At 39.1% G+C, this 19,184-nt stretch overlaps 1 protein-coding gene across 1 annotated transcript in view; it reads right to left on the bottom strand.

Moving 5' to 3' along the window:
- ULK2 (unc-51 like autophagy activating kinase 2) overlaps nucleotides 1-19,184 on the bottom strand; it is a 61,096-nt gene that overhangs the window by 22,067 nt on the left and 19,845 nt on the right. Inside the window, exons 6-14 of the mRNA XM_031967827.1 lie at nucleotides 17,069-17,242; nucleotides 15,663-15,736; nucleotides 14,331-14,432; nucleotides 10,627-10,685; nucleotides 10,131-10,213; nucleotides 7,984-8,031; nucleotides 7,562-7,650; nucleotides 2,906-3,077; nucleotides 373-436 (exon numbers count right to left, since the gene is read on the bottom strand). Of these exons, the coding sequence (XP_031823687.1) occupies nucleotides 373-436; nucleotides 2,906-3,077; nucleotides 7,562-7,650; nucleotides 7,984-8,031; nucleotides 10,131-10,213; nucleotides 10,627-10,685; nucleotides 14,331-14,432; nucleotides 15,663-15,736; nucleotides 17,069-17,242 (865 nt within the window). The remainder of the gene's footprint in view (nucleotides 1-372; nucleotides 437-2,905; nucleotides 3,078-7,561; nucleotides 7,651-7,983; nucleotides 8,032-10,130; nucleotides 10,214-10,626; nucleotides 10,686-14,330; nucleotides 14,433-15,662; nucleotides 15,737-17,068; nucleotides 17,243-19,184) is intronic.

Here is a 19,184-nt window from a genome sequence, read left to right as displayed (position 1 = left end):
CCACTCCACATTCCTGATTTCCAGCCAATCGTATTCCACAGGGTTATTTTTTGCCCTAAGTAAATTTCAGGGAAATGATGAAAAGCTTTCAATCATTTTATATATAGACTGGTCAGAACAATGGAAAGATCTGTTAGAAGTCGGCTTCAAACAATAATTAGCTGTGTTGACAGTTAAGACTTTTTAAAAAGAGGCATATGCATAGTGAGAAAAAAAAGTTAATTCATTTAAAATGTTCACATTGGGTGTGAGCTTCCCATTTAAAATTTAAAAGAAAAATCCCAGCAACAATACAAGAATCTTTCTTAAAAAACAAGAGTCTGAGACACAAAAATATTCAGAATGTTATGATAATGATCTGTTGAAACATACCCTCCACCACACACCAAGAACTCGCTTGAAGCCCGTCTGCCTGCAGTTCCCATCGGCATATCATCTGAAAAAAAGGAATGTCAAGCTTAAAAAGTAGCCCAGTCTTTAGAGCCATTCCCTTGTGACAGAACATCACCCACAGTGGCCATTTGTCAATGTGGCTTTGCTATCTCCATCCTAACTCACTAGGGCACTGCCTCCTTTCTCATCCCCAAGCACATTCTCAGGCTCCCCCATGTCAGTCACAGCAAGCTTCAAAGACAGAGTCTGGACCCAGTGCTCCTTCCCATCAGTGCAGTTCTAAAACATGCCCCTCACAAACCCACCTTACTTATCCCATCCCAGTGAATAAAAAAAATTTTTTTTTTTAAATAAAGCTATAATACAACATATAAAGAGAGGGAAAACATCTTCAAGAGACTCTCTTTAATCTCAGGAAAGGGCAATTGGCAGAATGAAAATCCAGTGGCAGTTCCTTAAGGGAGAAGGCAATCACCATGCCTAACATCCCCATAAGATCCTCAGTGGGGCCCAGGAAGGGGCCACTCCCCTCATTTAATGGTAAGTCAAGTGACATCCCTGCCCAGGCTTACTTGGTCCAGGCTTGGGTTCCAATGGCTCATAACAACTATAAATAGCAAATTTTTTTTGGGGGGGGCCAGAAATCCTGAAGAGTCTCACCCTCCCAGACTGATTTGGAGTATTTTGGGCTTTTGTTTGCCTCTATTCTATCGAATGCCTCTAATCACTGAATGGGTACTGCCTCAGTCAGGCTAAGACCCATTAAACCTCTCCATTTGGTTCTACCACTAGACCTTATCATTTAACTCCCTTACCACCAGAAACCCTAATCTCATTTTGGTTCCCTATATCTAGACCTTATTATTTGGTTCCCTACGAAAGGAAACCCCACAATGTAAATAAACCTCATCATATTTTTGGTTCCTATACCAAGAGCCCTGAAAACTAAACTTCACCTCATCAAGAACAAGTTTCAGCTGTTAAAGAAATCAGGAAAACCATACTCAAGCAGGCACATGGGAATCTTAGAAAATTGAAATAATCAATAATGTCAGAAGACATATAACTTAAGTTTGTTAGGGAATAGGGAATTAGAGCTGAGAAATGAGAATAGAGGTCCCAAGAGAAGTACAAATGTTATACTTGTTTTTAAAGAGATTAAAATGTTTCCAAGAATATTAGTCTCATCAGCTTAATATTGGGTGTTATGGGCCAGACCTCTGAACTTGAAACAAAGCATTCTTACAAAGTACTAAGTCAGTGGAATTGATAGAGACAATAGTTATCTAATTTAACATGGTTCAGTATGATTGATTTAATCCTACAAGGAGATGTTATGGGCCAGAACTTGAAACAAGGTATTAAGTGGAATTGAGGAGACAATGGTTAAATCTAGTTTAGCATTGATTTAATCCTACAACAAATAATGGTTTCCCAGTGATACAATGATGGGTTTGTACTCAGTGTGGGGCATATAAACTAGAAGCTCTGAGGGCCAGAGTAGACAAGCCCACTAGAGGTTTTCCAGCCACCTTTTTAGGGGGAAATACCCAATTTAAACGAGAATCCCTTGTCTTTACTGTAGCTCCATAAACTCTTCTGAAGTTCCCCTCAGAGGCTTTGCTGTGGGAGGGAGGCAGCCCGGTCACCAAAGGTCAGCTGGTTTGAGCTGGAAAGAACTGCAGTAACAATGGTCCTGTGACCCCAGGACCAGACTCACCACACAGACTAGGAAGAGGCTCAGCAGGGGACCTAATTCAACAATGCACAAAACATAGCTTGTTCCCAAACCTACAAGTCTGTCCTTGTCACCTTCAAAGATCTTTATCCAATGTGTCCTTCTTAATGACATACTAGTCCTGGTTCAATGACTTTTCTAAATTTCTTTTCCCTTTCTTGTTAACTTTCACACAGAACACAGGGCTTGGAGTCAGAGGAGACCCAAGTTCAAATTCAGCTGCTGACACTTACTAGTGTCCCATCTGCCTCAGTTATCACCCAAGTATCTACCTCCTAGGGTGGTGGTGAGGAACAAATTTATAAAGCACTTAGCCCAGTCTGGCCTATAGTTAAGTGTTCTATAAATATTTATTCTCCCCTTCCTTTCCTTAATTATGTATTATATTATATATATTATAATTAAGGAAAGGAAGGGAAGAATAAGTATTTAGAACACATGCCCTTCCTTTCTCTTTCCTATTCCTTTATCTTTGAACAAAGAATAAAAGCATTGTAATCATTTTCAAACTTTCCTTCTACACCTTCAGATCACAAACTAACTCTTAATTGTTAGAAAGTTAACAAAAGTCTAGCCTGATAAAGGAACAACTATGAACAGCTAAAAATCCATGAATAAGTTGACAAATGGTACCCTGGAATAAGATGCAGTATTTTAAGAGACCACTAGTCCAATAGTTCCCTCTAGAGATGACAAAGTACAAAAATTATTCAGATACAGAAACTATTTTAAAAACAAGATATTCTTCACTGCAAAAGTAGAAAGAATACTCACATGAATGATCTGATGAGATGTTATGGGGAACCAAAACAAAGTCATCTGTGTCACAAGAAGAGTTCTTGCTGCTAGTACTGGCAGAATCTTTCGACACCTGGAGATAGTTAGGAGGGCCCAAGGGTGGCGAAGATAGGTTGTCTTCCTGAATGTGCTGCATATCTGGAAGGGACTGAAGATGACAAAATTTAAAACTAGCCCAATTACTACATGCAAGCAACCACAAACAATAAAATTATAAAAATTATAAAAAATCTTTTCACAAAAAAGAGGAAAGCAAAATTTTTTGATACCAGTAAGATTTCATAAGTTCCTATTTTAAAAGTTTTCCACTAAGAAAAACCAAAGTTATCTTTGCCTATCTTTAAAGGTTTCTAAAAATAAAATGATCAAGCTGAGCCTCAAAGAAAAGGTATTTGTGGAGGTGAGGAGACATGAGTATGGGACACTGCAGAGAATATTAAACTTTTTCAAGGTGTTTTGTTGAACTGTTGGCAGGCGCACGTGCGCGCGCGCGCACACACACACACACACACACACCTTTTATAAGGGATAACAAAGGAGATTGGAAGAAGGACAGGAAAAAGATATATTAGGAAATACAGATATAGGGGGAAATTACAAATATTTTAAAGTAGATAGGACATCTTCAGAAAATTTTATGTAGCTAAGGATTTTAAACCTATGACATTTCAGAAAACCATAAAAGAACTAAACTAAAAGATACACTCAGAATAATGACAATGTTTCCAAATATAAAATGAAGAAACGGAAATTCATAATTTTGGCATGTTTCAAAGAATGGGTAGAGAAGAAACAAGGACATTTAAAATTACAAGTTTTATTCAAAAGAACATAATCAAAGCTCTTTAGAAAATTTTTCCAACTATACTTTGAGAGTGAAAGGAAGTTGAATAGAAAGGTTCCAAGCAACCAGCAAGAGATCCTAACACAAAGCAATACAGCCCAGGTTCCACAGGGACGTACTTAACCCATTCATGAATACTAATTCTAATAGAAATTTTATAACATAGTAAACTTCTGGATTAAACAAGTTTCCTGAAACTGGTTTATTACCTAAGTTGACAAATTACCACTTAGCTCATTCTAGCAAACAAAAATACTCAAATTGTCATAACTACAGCATCATTGATGGGTCAGATCTTCCAGCCACCCTAATCAGGTTAGTAGGAGACTTAGGCTGGTCATGCACTACACAGCTTACACTGGTTGATTTCCCCCAAGGGGTGCAGCAGCACCTTTCCTGTTGGAATCTTTACTAAAGTGTTAAGACATTTCTTTACAAAGTGTTAAAGACATTGGAGTTAATTTAATCTTAAGAGTTATTTGGGGCCAGAACTTGAAACAAGATACTAGGTGGAACTGATTGAACAATGCTTGTGTTCACACCTTTAGAAAGCTCAAGTATCTAAGTACTCAATGGAGTTCACACCAGAATTCAGGGCTGGCTTAGTCTGAATTCACACCTCCTTTGAAATTCTTAGGACCAGAGAGCACTCTGGGAGATAACCCATAATCCCTGCCTTGAGAAGGAGGAGTTAACCTTTGGGAGATGATATATATGGAGGAAGCTCTTGGAGTGAAAGAGAATTTCTCCGGAACATCAACAGGGCTCTGAGACAGAACACTCTGGAAGAAAAGACAACTCGCCACAGACTTGAGATTGAGAAGCCACGAGTCGGAGCTGGCTGGAGGCTGAAGAAAGCAGAGGCAGAAGCCAAGGACAAAGCTGCAAGATCTCTTGGAGCCAGGCAGAGAGATAGGCCTCAACTAACCGGGCTAAATTTGGAAGGAGAAATAAATGTTTGCATTTTTAGCAGCTGGCTGCAATTTTGGAGTAATTATTTATTTCAACTGAGACTAAGGCTGCCTCCCAGGAAAACCATCGCACTTTCCAAAAAGTTCTATGTAGTCATTTCACCTTGCAGATCTTCTAGGGGAGACTGTCAATGATTCTAAAGTCCTCTGGCTTTGGAATCTGTGAAAGAGGTGCCTACATCCAACCTAAGAATACTATTGTTCTAACAATCTGATTCTGAAGTCTTCTGGCCTCAGGATAGTCCCACAAATCAAACTCCTGAGACAATAGTGAACAGACCACTCTTTCAGTTCATTGCTGACTGCCAGATAATCTGTTCGTCAATGATAGCCAAATTCCAGAGACCACTTCTGGATCCTACCTCGGGAGGTCCCATCTGTGATAGGAAGAACTAGATAAATGTGTCTCCTTGCTTAAATTTCTTTGCTAAATCCTCTTGGAATTCAGACTGCTCCAACTGGCATTACAATTACAATAAACTTTGCCTCTTCAGTAGGAAATGGGTTCAAGCCTGCAAATTCTCTTCAGACACCTTGTGACACCAGTCTGTGACCCCAACCTTTTGGGGTCTCTTCCCATCCTCAACACTATCTCTATTCAAAGCCTAAACTCTCCCTTCTTAGTACATCCATTCTCTCTGGGGCCTCTAGGAAGGCCCTGTCCCAAAGAATTTACTAAAATTCTTGCTTATCCCTGGGGACAAATGAGCCCCAGATTGAAACGATCCTAGGCTTCTTCGAGGAGCTCATTGTCATTGAAAAGAAAATTCAGCAAGAGATGTTATCAGGAGGGTTGGAACCCAAAAAGCAGCAGAAATCAGTAGGGTTACTAAGCTTTATAATTCAGTTAGGAGCTGCCTTAGTAGTAGAGACAAAGGAGTGGCACAGGGGGATTCCAGGTGAACCCAAAAGTCCTCATCTAGCTATTATTCTACATGTCCCAATTTCTCAGAGTGACCTTTAATTTGAAGTGTCTTTCATTTTGTGAAGCAGCAATTCATTTCCTTATTGGAAAACAGGCTTCTCTGAAACAGATTCTTGTGTTTTATTTAATATAGCAATTTTGTAGAATTGTTTTAGAATAAATCTTCCAAAGATGTCACATTTCAGGAAAGGAAGTACAATGAGGACTAAGGAGCAATAGTTGGACTAAGGAATTTTCATCAGATCTTACTCTACCACTTCCTGAATGATACCTGGCTCTGCTTCTCAGAAAAGGTCTGAGGGAGGGAGGGGAACCTTCCAAACATTATTAAAGAAGGCAATAGCCACAGCCTATTGCTTTTATATTTGCATGGTAGTTTTTAAGCATTTGAAAATGCTTGACTTAGACACCACTGCCCAATTTTTATCAAATGGGGGTTCTTTTGTACCTCTTCTAAAAATACTGAACCCACAAGACCTTCTTAGGGTATTCACAAAGTCAAAATATTACTGACAATAATACTGAAATTATTTGCTTAATAAAGTATTCCTCCCTTTTCCAAAGGAAAAAAAAAATGCTGGTCCCATTAATCCAATTTAACATTGATTCATTCTCAGGACATAAGGCATTGTGTTGAGATAATAGCCTGACAAAAATATGGTCCCTACCTTGGGAGAGCTTATATGTTTTCCCCCTGAGGCAAATGGGGTTAAGTGACTTCCCCAGAGTCACACAGCTAGGAAGTGTTAAGTGTCTGAGGTCACATTTGAACTCAGGTCCTCCTGACTGCAGGGCTGGTGCTCTACCCATTGTGCCACTAGCTGGGCCTGGCCTTTTTTTATGTTAGCAGTAGCTCAGAAATACCCCCCCCCCCCCCCCCCACCGCACCCTGCACTGCCTTCTTGCACCTTCCTCTCCCGCCCCTCCTGCTCAGACAAAACCCATCTCCTCCAGCCTCATATTCTCTGATTCTCCTCCAAGCCGTGGCCCCCCCATGGCTCTCTCCATCCAACGGCAGCTTCCCCACACACACACACACACTTCCCCTTCTGCTTCCTGGGCTCCTTCATTACGCAGCCTCCCCCTCCAACAGCCATCATGTTACATTAAAATAGGACCTAAGGCCCCAGCCGGCTCTCTATGCCTATGGACCAAGGCTTGGCCTCACTAGTGCTGCTGAGGGCCCAGGACAGTGGGGGACAGAACCACCGTGTGGTTCCTTCAGCACTATGATGGCGAACCTCAAGGTGCTGTCCTGTCTGCAGCAGAACCCTCGGTCTCTTTCCAGTTTGAATCGGGCAAAAAAGACTTAAGACCACAGCCTGGATAGAGCGGATCCAGGGTAGAGCCAGAGTCCTGGGACACACAGGGCTCTAAAAACTCCGAGGATGGCCCCAAGCAGAGCAGCTGGAAACAAAGTACCAGGCTGGGGAGTAAAACAGGACTAGTGGAGGCGGGGGAGGAGAGGAAGATATGGAACCAGAGCAGCTAGAAATCCTAAGACAGGACAGGGCAGCTGAGTGGTGCAGTGAACAGAGCACCAGCCCTAAAGTCAGGAGGAACCGAGCTCAAATCTGGTTCCTGGGTAACCCTGGGCAAGTCACCCCAATTGTCTCAGAAAAAAAAAGAAAGAAAGAAAGAAATCCTAAAACAGTATAGAGGATTTGGTCAGGATATTTAAGCCATAAATGGCCATGGAGATGGAGACGACCTGAAGCTGCAGAACAAGGGAGACAAGTCTGGGCAGAAACAATTTTATGGAGCCCAGCCAGTGTTGCCGAGACATTGGCTCAGACTATTCCTGAACCACTGAGAATCCTATATGACACGGGTGGCTAAATATGAATTTACAACAGATGTTACAGACAGACAACAGGTAAACCAGAACTCACTGGTGGAGAAGCGAAGCGGCAAGATGGAGAGCTCCCACACGAACTGCCAGAAACGGAACCAGCATAGATGGGCACTGGCACTGGGCAGGCTAGAGGAGAGAACAGAAGAGAGATCACTTACTTGGCAATTCAGTACCAGAATTCTCCAACGGAAAAACTCTGAAAATTGCTCCAACTTAGTGCTGTGCTTGTTTAAGAATGGGGCACATTTTTCAGTTCCCCAAACAAAAAAATTCAATTGAGATGAGGGGAGGAGAGAAAGAAAACCTTCTAATGAAAAACCTGAACATCTATTACATAATGCAGAAGAACCCCTGCTGACGCCTAAAGAGAAGTTTCCACAAGACCGTGAGCACCAAGTTTCCCTTGGGTGAACCATTCCCACGCCAGTGTCATCCTACTGAGTAAATGAAGCTACTTACATTTTTTTACTGGAACTTGTTCAAGAAAAGGATGACTAAAAAATGCTTCTGTAAGACAAAAACACAAAAGTTTTATCAGACAAGACCATAACTATAGTCATATAAAGCAGGTAAGGATGTCTAATATTCTGGAGATTACAAATAGTGCTAATGTATACAACAGGCCGTTTCTGATTCTTCAGGGATATGAGGGTTTTTCCTAAACAAATAACTTAAAAAAAAAAAAAATTAGAGAATAAGAATATTCCTGCTCCAATATATAGTAGATTTGCAAAAGCAAATGGATTTTCCATCACAAACAAAGTTTTTGGTTCTAAAGTCCCTTGATTGTCACAATTTTTCTTCTGTCCATTTTTAAAACTCTTGTTCTATGGAAACCTTAAATTAGATCTTAAGTTAGAGACTTCTGTAAATCCTTTGCTAAGGATCAGATCAGAGTATCATTGCTGCTTTTCACTGTCTAAATGAAAAGGGTATTTGGCAGCTGAGCTGTAGAATATATTCTCTTCTATTCCACCTCAGTTGTTTTTGCAGTTGGTTTCACAATTTAAACAATACTGATTCTCCTTAATTTTATTCATCCAATTAGATGCCTTATAGTTTCAGTAACAGAAACATTTCCATTTTTTATTGTTACCATACATACACTGTAACATTCACTGAGAATCTGAGAAAAGATCCAAAATTGTTAGATTGGGATAATTCTTTACGTAATAAAGCATTTTTTATACCTCTTACAAGACTTAATATCTTCCACCTTGCAGGAGTTTCTTGCCTTATCTCCCCTGCATGTTTATTTATACATCTGTCTCATACGTTTCACTTCCCTCACAGTATCTAGCTAGCAATGTAAACAATACAGAATTTTTAAATTAAAAAAAGAACTGCAAAATGAAATCAGAGACAGGACCTATAATTTCACTGTGTGGTAGATAATTAACAATAACAGAAAACAATCTGAGCTATACTTTTTATTTGCTAAACAGGTATAATAAATATGGATAATATAAATATAATAAATAAAAAATAATATAAATATAATAAATAAAAATGGACTCTCCAATCAGTCCAAAAACCCTGAATACAGAGTAGACAGAATTATCTTAATACAATTCATCAAATAAGGCCAATTAATTAAAAGAAAACAATTAACCAGGATTAAAAATTAGATAACATGATTAAGGACGTTCCACATTGGAAGAAGGGAGAGCCAACAGGTCCCTCCTCCCCACACATCTGTAATTCACTCAAAGAAACATGGAAACAATATCTTGACTGACCAAGACAAAGCCAGTTTTCAGATTAAACATATAAACTGAGATGTATAATTGGGAGAAAATTCCTTACATCCATCTTCAGATCTGACATAACCTAGGTTATTAGTTAAGAGTCTCTGAACAACAGGTTGAGGTGGTTCACCTTTGAAGGCACACAAAGCTAGGTTCAAACAATTTAATAAAGTTACCTCACAATTCCCATAATTGAATAAATTTTCCTACAAGGCAAAAATTGGACTAGGCCTATAACTGAATAGAAAAAGAACTGAGCTCCAGAACTGAATCACAAAATATAGTCAAATGTGGTTCACTCAACATCTATCATTATTTCTCAAACTGTGCTACATAAAGAACTCTGAAATATCAATTGTATGTTTTTTAAATAAATACATGCTAATAAATATTAAAAATAGAGGATTTTATTACAAAGATTATGCTAAAATTTTGTTAAATTGTGGAAAGGCTTGAGAACACCCCTGGTAGAAGGAATTCTCAGCAAAGAAGTTCCTTCTGGCACTGAAGCTATCTGTTCTGTATCTTGTTATTTCAAAAAGCTGCCTGGGCCACTGGGAAGTTCCATATCTCTCATACAGTCACAAAGCTAATATGTCTTGGAGATAGAGCTTTTCATCTTATTATGTTGCTAGAATCAGTTAAATAGATTTTGCTTAACTGTTTTTCTTTGTTATAAGGGGGAATTCTATGAGGAATTATTGGGAAGCAACCAATACAACAAAAAGCATCCATGAAATATTTTCTAAAACTTCACTAGAAAATGCAGTTTTCATTATGAATACATAATCTTCATTCTGAACATTAGAAACTGCACACTAAAAAAAAATTTTTTTTTTAATTGTACAACTTACGCACCAAAGTCCATTCTGTCCTTTTGATTTCTCTGAAGCAAACCCAAGAGAAGATTAGCCAAATATGGAGATGTTTCTCTGGGGATACTATGAGAAAGGGGGGGAAATATATTAATTGAGTATGTTAGCTAACTGTAGGGAGGCAAAGGCCTCAGTAGTAAATAGAAAGTTAGAAAAGGCTTGGGGTTTGGGAACTGGGAAGGAGATTAGGCTTCATGTTAAACATATTGAATTTGAGATCTCTACAGGACATCCATTTTGAAATATCCCAAGGTTGTCAGTGATGTGGGACAAAACTCAGAAGAGAGACTAGGGCTAAATCTGAGAATCATCTGAATACATATGATAATCAAATCCATGAAAACTGATTAACTTGAATTTCTTTTCTTCAGCAAATGAAATTATGTGCCCAAATGACAGTCCTTAAAATTAATCTGGAAATATGAAATGAAAATAAAATTCTCAATTTCCAAATATTTCAGTGTAACAAGCATACATACCTAGGAATCAAACTTCTGTTTTTTTCATAAAACATCCGCAAGTCTTGTGGACTATTGGCCTGTAGGTGAAAAAAGGAGGGAATGTAGCATTTTTTGTTAGTTTTCTGGAGGTCTTGGAGCAGCCTTCTTTTCAGTTCAGTAATCACCAGAATAGCCAGGAGTTAAAGTCCTCCTTCACAGGACTTCCTTGCCTGGGACCCGGGCTAGCTTTCTTAGAGCCTTTCAGACCGGCCTTGGTCTCAGTGGGAGAAGTGCAGGAGGCCAGCCACCAGGAGTCTGATCAAAGATGGTCAAAGATGGTCAAAGATGGAATGGACTCTGGCTGAGTTTGTTCCAGCTTATACGCTCTACTCTGATTATAAACCAATCATTATATCACAAGGAAACCATTATCTGTTATAAGATTAAATCAATCATACTGAACTTAGAGAATTATTAAACACCATGTTAAACTACATAACCATTGTCTCATCAAGTCCACTGAGTTAACACCTTGTAAGAATCCTTGCTTTAAGTACAGCAGTTCTGGCCCATAACAGGGGAAGAAGGGGGAAAATAGCTAATAAGTCTTCTCGTCTGACAAAAGGATTAAAATCCTTTTCCACACTGGAAACCAAGTACATGCCCATCAGTTGAGGAATGGCTGAATAAGTGATGGCATATGAACGTAATAGAATATTATTTTCTATAAGAAATGATAAGTAAGCTAACTTCAGAAAAATCTTGAAAGACTTACATAAACTGATGCTGAGTGAAGTGAACAGAACCAAGAGAACATTGTTCACAGCAAAAACAGCATTATGTGATAATCAACTGTGATGGACTTGGCTTTTTTTTTTTTAACAATGAAGTAATTCAAAGCAATTGCAATAGACATCCACATCCAGAGAGAGAACATGAAGACTGAATGTGGATCAAAGTATAATGTTTTTCATCTTTACATGTATGTGGAAAAATAAAACACTATTGAAAGGAAAAAAAAAGAAATTGAAAAAAAATCCTTTCTCACACCTTGGGATCAATATTAATTTTACTACAAAAGCTGCCCAGTCTGCCTAGTAACAGATGGTCCCACTGTATGCAAGCTTTCTTGCAGGACCCCTGAAGGACCATGACCCACATCCCAATTGTTCCTTTGCCTTGGCCTACTAATTTCACAAGATGATCCCTCTACAGATAGTAAGTATAGTATAAATGCTGGTGACAATTAAGAGGATTTAGTCTCTGTCTCCAATTTAGACAACCAGTATGATCTCTGCCACCAAAACACTGGGACAAAATGATATCTGCCCAAAAATACATATTACATGAACAGCTGGGATCAAGATTATGACAGTCATACTTAAGTATTTCTGGACATTCTTTAATGAGTCTTTAAATGAGAATAGGAAAAAATCCAAACAATTTTCTATTTAATACTTAACGCCTGAACAAATCCATCCCACCTATATTCAGTCTTTTCCAGGGATTAATGAATGTGGAAAATTAGATTTATATTTTACTACTTAGAAATGCAAACCAAGCTACTTCTTGGTCAAAAGTACAAACCAATATTTATACCTTCTGAATCCAATTCTCCCTGAGCAACAAGAGAACTGTTCAGTTCTGCACACATATATTGTATTTAAGATATACTGTAATCTCTTTAACATGTATAGGACTGCTTGCCATCTGGGGGAGGGGAAAAATCGGAACAGAAGTGAGTGCAAGGAATAATGTAAAAAATTACCCTGACATGGGTTCTGGCAATAAAAAGTTATTAAAAAAAAAAAAAAAAAAAAGGTACAAACCAAGAAGTTACTGCTACCTCTACTCAGCACCTAATTACACTCCTATCCCAGCCCAGACCCAACATTTCCATATATAAAGCAGGACACAGAAGGGGATGTGAATTCAGAACTACAGATCTAAATCTGGTTCTTTCAAAAAAGTAGATAACATATTTCAAAAATTGCTTCTAGCTAAGGTATGGGGAATCTTCAAAATGTTTCAACGACCCTCCTCTGCTCCAAATTGTCCCAATCCAAAAGAAAAAAGTCTTGCAACTAATCAGCAAACAAAACAGATGCACAAAGTGGCCATGTTGGAAAACATGTCTCTTTTTACAGTGTGAAGTCTATTACCACTCTTGTCAGGAGATGGCTAATGTCATGTTACATCAAAAGTCCCTCTGGGAACAAACACAGCTTGTCATGACAGTAGTCGGAGTCCCCGGTTCTTTCCAAAATGCTTTTCTTGGTTCTCCTCCTCATTCTGTCTGCTTCAGATCACACATTCCTAATTGAGGGTACCATTCCTCTATTCCCCACATTCCAGTTCTTTGCTTTCCTTTTTTCCTTTCTGATGCCCCCTTCAAGCACAGACCCCATCTACACTTGTGTCTACTGCACTGATGTATTTTTATCCCTAGCTCTGTATGTGTAGTTCTCCCAGGTCCACTATTTGGATCTCCTGCGCTGCACCAGTCCTTCCTTTGGCTCTCCTTTCAGCTTTGTTCTCCTGAAGGCCTCAGCCCAGAGCCAGCCCCAAGCCCAGCTGCTGCTTCTGCTCTGCAGGATCCCTAATCCCCCACCCCCGGACAAAATGTTCACCTGACATCACTCTAGCGCCTCCCCAGCTGCTCCAGCTACTCGGAGCTACTCCTACTCAGTTCCGGCCTAGGTTTTCAGGAGGAAAGCCTGAGTCTTCTGGTCCATCTCTCCTCTCTCTTGCCCATGATTTCTCCTCCATGAGCATACTCTCTTCTCATCATAAACTTCTCCCTTCAGGCTTTGGCAATACTTTTTCCTAGCTCCCTCATGAGATCTCTGAGAAGCTGCCAGGTCTTGGTTCTCTGCTATTTGCTAGAAAGCTGCAGTATATTTTTTTTTTATTCTTTCAAGAGCTGATTGGTAGTTTTTATCTTCACTTTGCCCTCCAATAGATCTGGGCAATTTTCATTAAGAATTATTGAAATATAGAGTATTCTAACTTTTTCTTTTAATCAAGGGAATCATTAGACTCTTAAATTACCTCTTCTTGACCTGTCAACTGTTTTCCATATGAAACACCTCACATTCTCTTCTATTTGTTGTCATCTTTTGATTTTGTTCTACTATTTCTTGTCTCATAAAGTTAATAATTGTTTCTCTTTGGTCTAGTTTTCAGAGAGTCTATTATTTGTATACAGTTTACCTTTTTTTTCCCTATGCACTTCCAACTCTGTTCTTTATTTCATTTTTTAAATCCCTTACTTCATTTCTGGGTCGTAGAGTACTTGTGAAAACCCCATTTTTCTTCAAGTCTACTTAAAACTACTACAAATTAATCTCTGGTTAATTTCTCACCGAGTTTCTTACAATTATTTGGCCCATTAGAATTTCAGATTTTTGCTAAAGGAGAAATGTCCGAATTGATGATTCTGCCTTCATTCAAGCAGCAACATCATGTCTGGAAATCCTGGACCCTTTCCTGTAACTCCAGCCTAAGAAATAGGCAAGCTTGGTTTGTAGAGTCCAGCTGGAAGGGGCAGGAGGAAGGGCAGGAGAAGTTCTGATAAGCATTAAGTCATTTCTCCCCACTCAAAAGTAACCAAGAATAAGAAGTAGTCTGATTGTCCCTCTAACTCCTCTGAGTACAGACAGCACAACCTTCAGAACAGAAGGAAGAGAGCTTGAGACTAAGATGGTCAACCCAGAGCCCAGTAGTCAAGGAAACTGTGCTACCTGAAAGGGAGGCTTTCCAACCAGGCACTGATAGATCACAGTTCCTATGCTCCATAAGTCGGCCTTGGCATCATAGTGTTGAGACATAATAACTTCAGGAGCCTAGACAGAACAGAAAAATCCAGAAGGCACGGTATTAACTAGTACAATATTTACTTCCTCTCCCCATTACCACCAAAATTATAAAAATTTTAACATTGTCTAAGGATGGTATCAAGAACTGCCTATCCATCTATGAATTATTTGTCTGTTTTTCCCAGAAAACTTTAAATCCAGAGCCAGTTTCCCCCTGCTATTTAGCACAGATTAAAGTATCTGTCCTTAAGGCACAGCTAGTTTACGCTTAAAAAAGTCAAACTAATTTTTAAAAAATTCTCTTAAGTAAACTATAGTCAGGAAGTTAAAACTGTTTCCCCTCATGCCCCCAAAAAACAAATTTTCTTATCACATCAAATATAAATTACTCTAGGATTATCCAGTTTTGAACCAACCAAATTCTGGGTTCTCTTCATTAGTACAAAGAGCAATCTGGCTGTCAGATTATAAAGCCCTCTGATAGAGCTGATCAAGAGGAACATTAAATTCAATTCACATCTGGGAAGCTTGAAATTGTAAAGGTAGAATGATGTACTGTGGATGCAGTACATTGTATACCAAAGGATCTTGGAACTCCATTCTCAAACATTGTAAATCCTCAGATAAAGAGAAAGAGAAGAAGGCCAAGATCCTAGACCTCCATGTGTGGCCCAGAGGAAGTCTTAGATTCCAGGAATGCCTTTAAATCCAAGCTTATTTTTCACATCTGAAGTGGATACATTTTTCTAACTGCCTCTGTGACATTATTAAATTTAATGTTCTAATATTATCCACAAATAAAAAGAAGCTACATGGAAAGACATGAAGAGAAGGAGAAGAAAAACCTGTTCTGATGTTGAGAAAGTGTTTCAAGGTGCTAAAAAATTCTTTGTTTTGTTTTCTAAAGCTATTTTTAGTCATGGCATCAACCATGCTTGGATTTGTTTTAACTCCTTCATGAAGTTTTCGTTTTAGAAAACTGGGGAGATCATTTTTCAGGGCAACATTTTTCTACTGACTCCTATTGTAAAGTTTTGCTTTATAGGAATTCAGTTTACAATCAACTTTGCTGGAAGGTATCTATTTACTTAAGTGAGAAATTATTCACAGAGTACTATTACTTTGCAATGTTGTATTTATTCATCCTATAGCAGAGTCTATTAGAAAACTAAATGCATAATTTTTATAATCACATCCATTCATTTATTTCTAGCTCACATTACTTATGATTTACAGTTTTAAATAGACAAGACTCACCATGTACATAGGAGAACCACAGAGTGTGGCAGCCATCATGTTACTATGCAGATAACGAGCAAAACCAAAGTCCGCTATTTCAAGAAATGAGAGGAAAATAACAAATGTTTTTCACATTTACCAAAATTCTGTGTTTCCCAACCCAAACTCTTAGCAGGGAAAATGTCTAAATTCTCTAACTTTTGACATTTCTGCCATTTACATAGGGTCTGAGAACTGGAAGATACAGGAATGGGAAGGTAGAAGGGAAGGAGGAGAATAAGGAGTCAGATTTTTTAAATGTCTAGACCAGTAAAAGATATTCTGGAAGTTGTAGTTTACCATCATGGAGCTTTTGAATTTTAAGGAAACACAAAAACAAGTTGGCGGAAAACATCTTATGAAAATGGTTGATAAGAGGCCTAACAACAATTAAAGAGAACAAAAATGTAATCCCTGAATCAACAAACCAAGAAATAGACTGGCATCAGCTGCATATACTGTGGCTCTGCCAATTTGGGGGATAAGGAATACTATCCTTGGCACCAAGAGAATTTGAACAACTATGTATAAATCATTCATTAAAAATGCCATATTTCTAATTAAAACGTCATCAACATTTGTTAGGGAATTTTTACTTTTTCCAGAATCCAAATGTAACCTGGGCAAGATTAAAGCTGTGTAAACAACTGCTGACAATTCCTATTATCAGTAGGAAAGCATAATCCTGCTTTACAACTAATCACCTCCAGCATTACCAAGTGCTCCAAAAACATCTGATGTCTACTTAATGATTTTACCTGTTACATGAAGGACTCTCAAAATCTAGAGGGACTGAGCTAGAAATAATAGAGCCTTTACACTCTATCCTTCTCTGATCACTGTAATTAAATTAACCTGCAGCTAGACAAGAAGTCTTGATGGGCACTCAGAGAATGTGATTATGATCTGTTTTGTTGCAATATGCTCAATATTCAGAGCTTTAACCTTAGTATCCTAGGATACTAAACAGGAAGAAAAGGAGACAATCTTTTATGTAGTACCTTAAAATTTGCCAAGGAATTGACACACTTTATCTTATTGAGCCTTCATGACAACCCTGAGGCCCAAATATTTTAGTTATTATCACTTTGTTTATGAATTAAAGAAACTAAGGTTAAGAGAGAGGAACTGACTAAGCTCACACTCATAACACTCTCTCCTGACTCCCAGATCTGGACTCCCAGTTGCTTTTCAAAGTGCACGTTGACTCCTTGAGGGGAAAACCCCTCTTTTATAGACAGATTTCTATCTCAAGGGCCCAGAAAAGTGCCTATCCCCAATACGAGCTTGGTTAAGATTTCAAAACAATATCAACTTTACTCCTTGTTCCATCACACAGATCACAATCACGGGAGGCTGATTTACAGGGAAATATTTCCATTTACCGATTTTGATGCGAATGCCACTGACGCTTGACTTTCTGCGACTGGCGTAAGACAGTAAGATGTTCTGGGGCTTAAGGTCTCTGTGAATGATTCCTTTACTGTGTAGAATGCGCATGGCGGCTGCAATCTGATGCAGAAACACTCTGATGGTGTCTTCGCTGAGAGTTCCTTTAGCTGTTGGGAAAGCAGTTACATAAATATTTGTACATACTTACACATTCAAAGCCAAAACACCATCTGCATGCACTCATTGAATTATCAGTAGTAATAGGGGAAAAGGATAACTAGCAGAGCCACAGATGCTAATTTTATTCAGTGGATTCAGACCATCTTCCTCCAAAGAACTGCTTTCAATTAGTTAGGTCAACCAGGTCAAGTTTTCATCTCTTATTTTAACTCACCCTCTCTGGTGAAGAAGGTGGGGAGAGGGGAAAGAGATGACCCAAAGGGTTAATCAAAAGGCCAAAATAATCAGGCAAACAGAAATGACTTATTCCAAGATAAATCTTATTATATGTTTATTCAAATATACTTACATTTTATAGCTAAATGGATGCTTTCTTGACATTTCTAATTAAACTTAAATTATACTTTAAAGGCAAATTATAGCCACTAACCACACCATGGAAAAAAATTCCATTCCAGAATGACTAGACATTTTAAGTAATTTTCATGTTAGTTCCCTCACAAGTGTTACTACATGGAAAGCAAAATGTGGTTGAAAGGACCAAACCACTGCAGGATACAACCAGGATACAAGCCAGGCCATATCTAAGCTTTTCTGATATAAAATAGAGGCTTTTAGGAACCACCTGTTAAAATTGCAGTATGAACAGTGATACCTCAATATTCAGCAATCAAGCAATCACCACAAATCAGGACTTATTTAATATTTTGTTGATTGCCTATAAGTTTAGGAAGAAGTCTTGGGGAAAATATTAACAATGCAAATTAAACTGTAAGTATGTACAAACATCCCCCCCACCCTCAGGAGAGCCCATTTATTAAACATGCACCAGTGCATCCTTGCACTGCTCTAAAATACCACTTGTGATCAGAGAATAAAGTCAATCAGCAGACTTCAGGATGACAATAATGACAACTGACAACTCATTTCTTATCAGAACTTCTTGATACCCTTGCCTGCATCTATGTCTACAGATACATGCCTACCTGTGCTACTGGTATGCAAGCTCCTTGAGGAAAGACTTTTTTTTTTTTGTTTTGGCTTTGTCTCTGTGTCCCAGTGCTTAGTACAGGGCTGAGCACACAGTAGGTGCTTAACTTTTTAGGAGAGACTACCTGTCAAGATCTTGCCCCAGGGGCCACTGAGTGCTTACTAACACCACCTTACAAACACCATCTGTGAGAAATAAGGGAACCCAGGAGCTGTAGCCCCAGTGGCCACAGCTGAGGAAGCAGAGGAGGGCTGCTGGGGTGATCTCCAGGGTGCTCAACTGTTGCACTTCAGAGGAAGCAGAGATTCTTTCCAACAGACGTGGGGCTCCCTCAAGAAGGCAATGAGAGGCAGGTTGGAAACAGGCTAACATGAGTCAGGACTTCCAGGGCAGAGAATCGTGCAGATCTACACTGAGGCGGCTCTGGGCCCTTTGTGACCAAGGCAGTTGGCAGCAAGGGCAGGAACAAGGGGGAGAGCCAGAGACCCCCCGCTTGGGGGGTGCAGGGATATTAAGAATCCCTTTTAACGGCTTACTCCTGCAAACTAAAGCTCTAATTTCAACTGTTCCTCCTCAGGTGGAAGAGAAGTACTGTCAAGCAAGGGGACCAAGAAGGGTTGCCCCAAGACTAGGCTCTCTTGCTCTCCTTGTGCCTCTGTCCATTCTATCCGACGCTCTGGCTGGCTTTTTAAGGGATGACAGAGAACAGGATGGTCTCCATGGTCAGGACACCAGGCCTCTCTGGTTTAACTACTTGTTAACTTTATGTCATGCAAGAATATTATCAATACCAGCTCCATTCCCTTCAGTATCTCTGCTACCATATTCTCCTCCTCCTCCTCTCCCCAGGCCTTGGAAATCTGGCCCCTCAGTCACTTTGCGATCACTAACCCACCAAAGCAACTCTGTGTTATAGTTTTCTTATCACCCTCTAAGGT

Source organism: Sarcophilus harrisii, chromosome 4 (assembly GCF_902635505.1).
Source record: "Sarcophilus harrisii chromosome 4, mSarHar1.11, whole genome shotgun sequence".
Lineage (NCBI taxonomy): Eukaryota > Metazoa > Chordata > Mammalia > Dasyuromorphia > Dasyuridae > Sarcophilus > Sarcophilus harrisii.
Note: the sequence above shows the minus strand (reverse complement) of the source record. Positions and strands in the feature narration are given on the sequence as shown.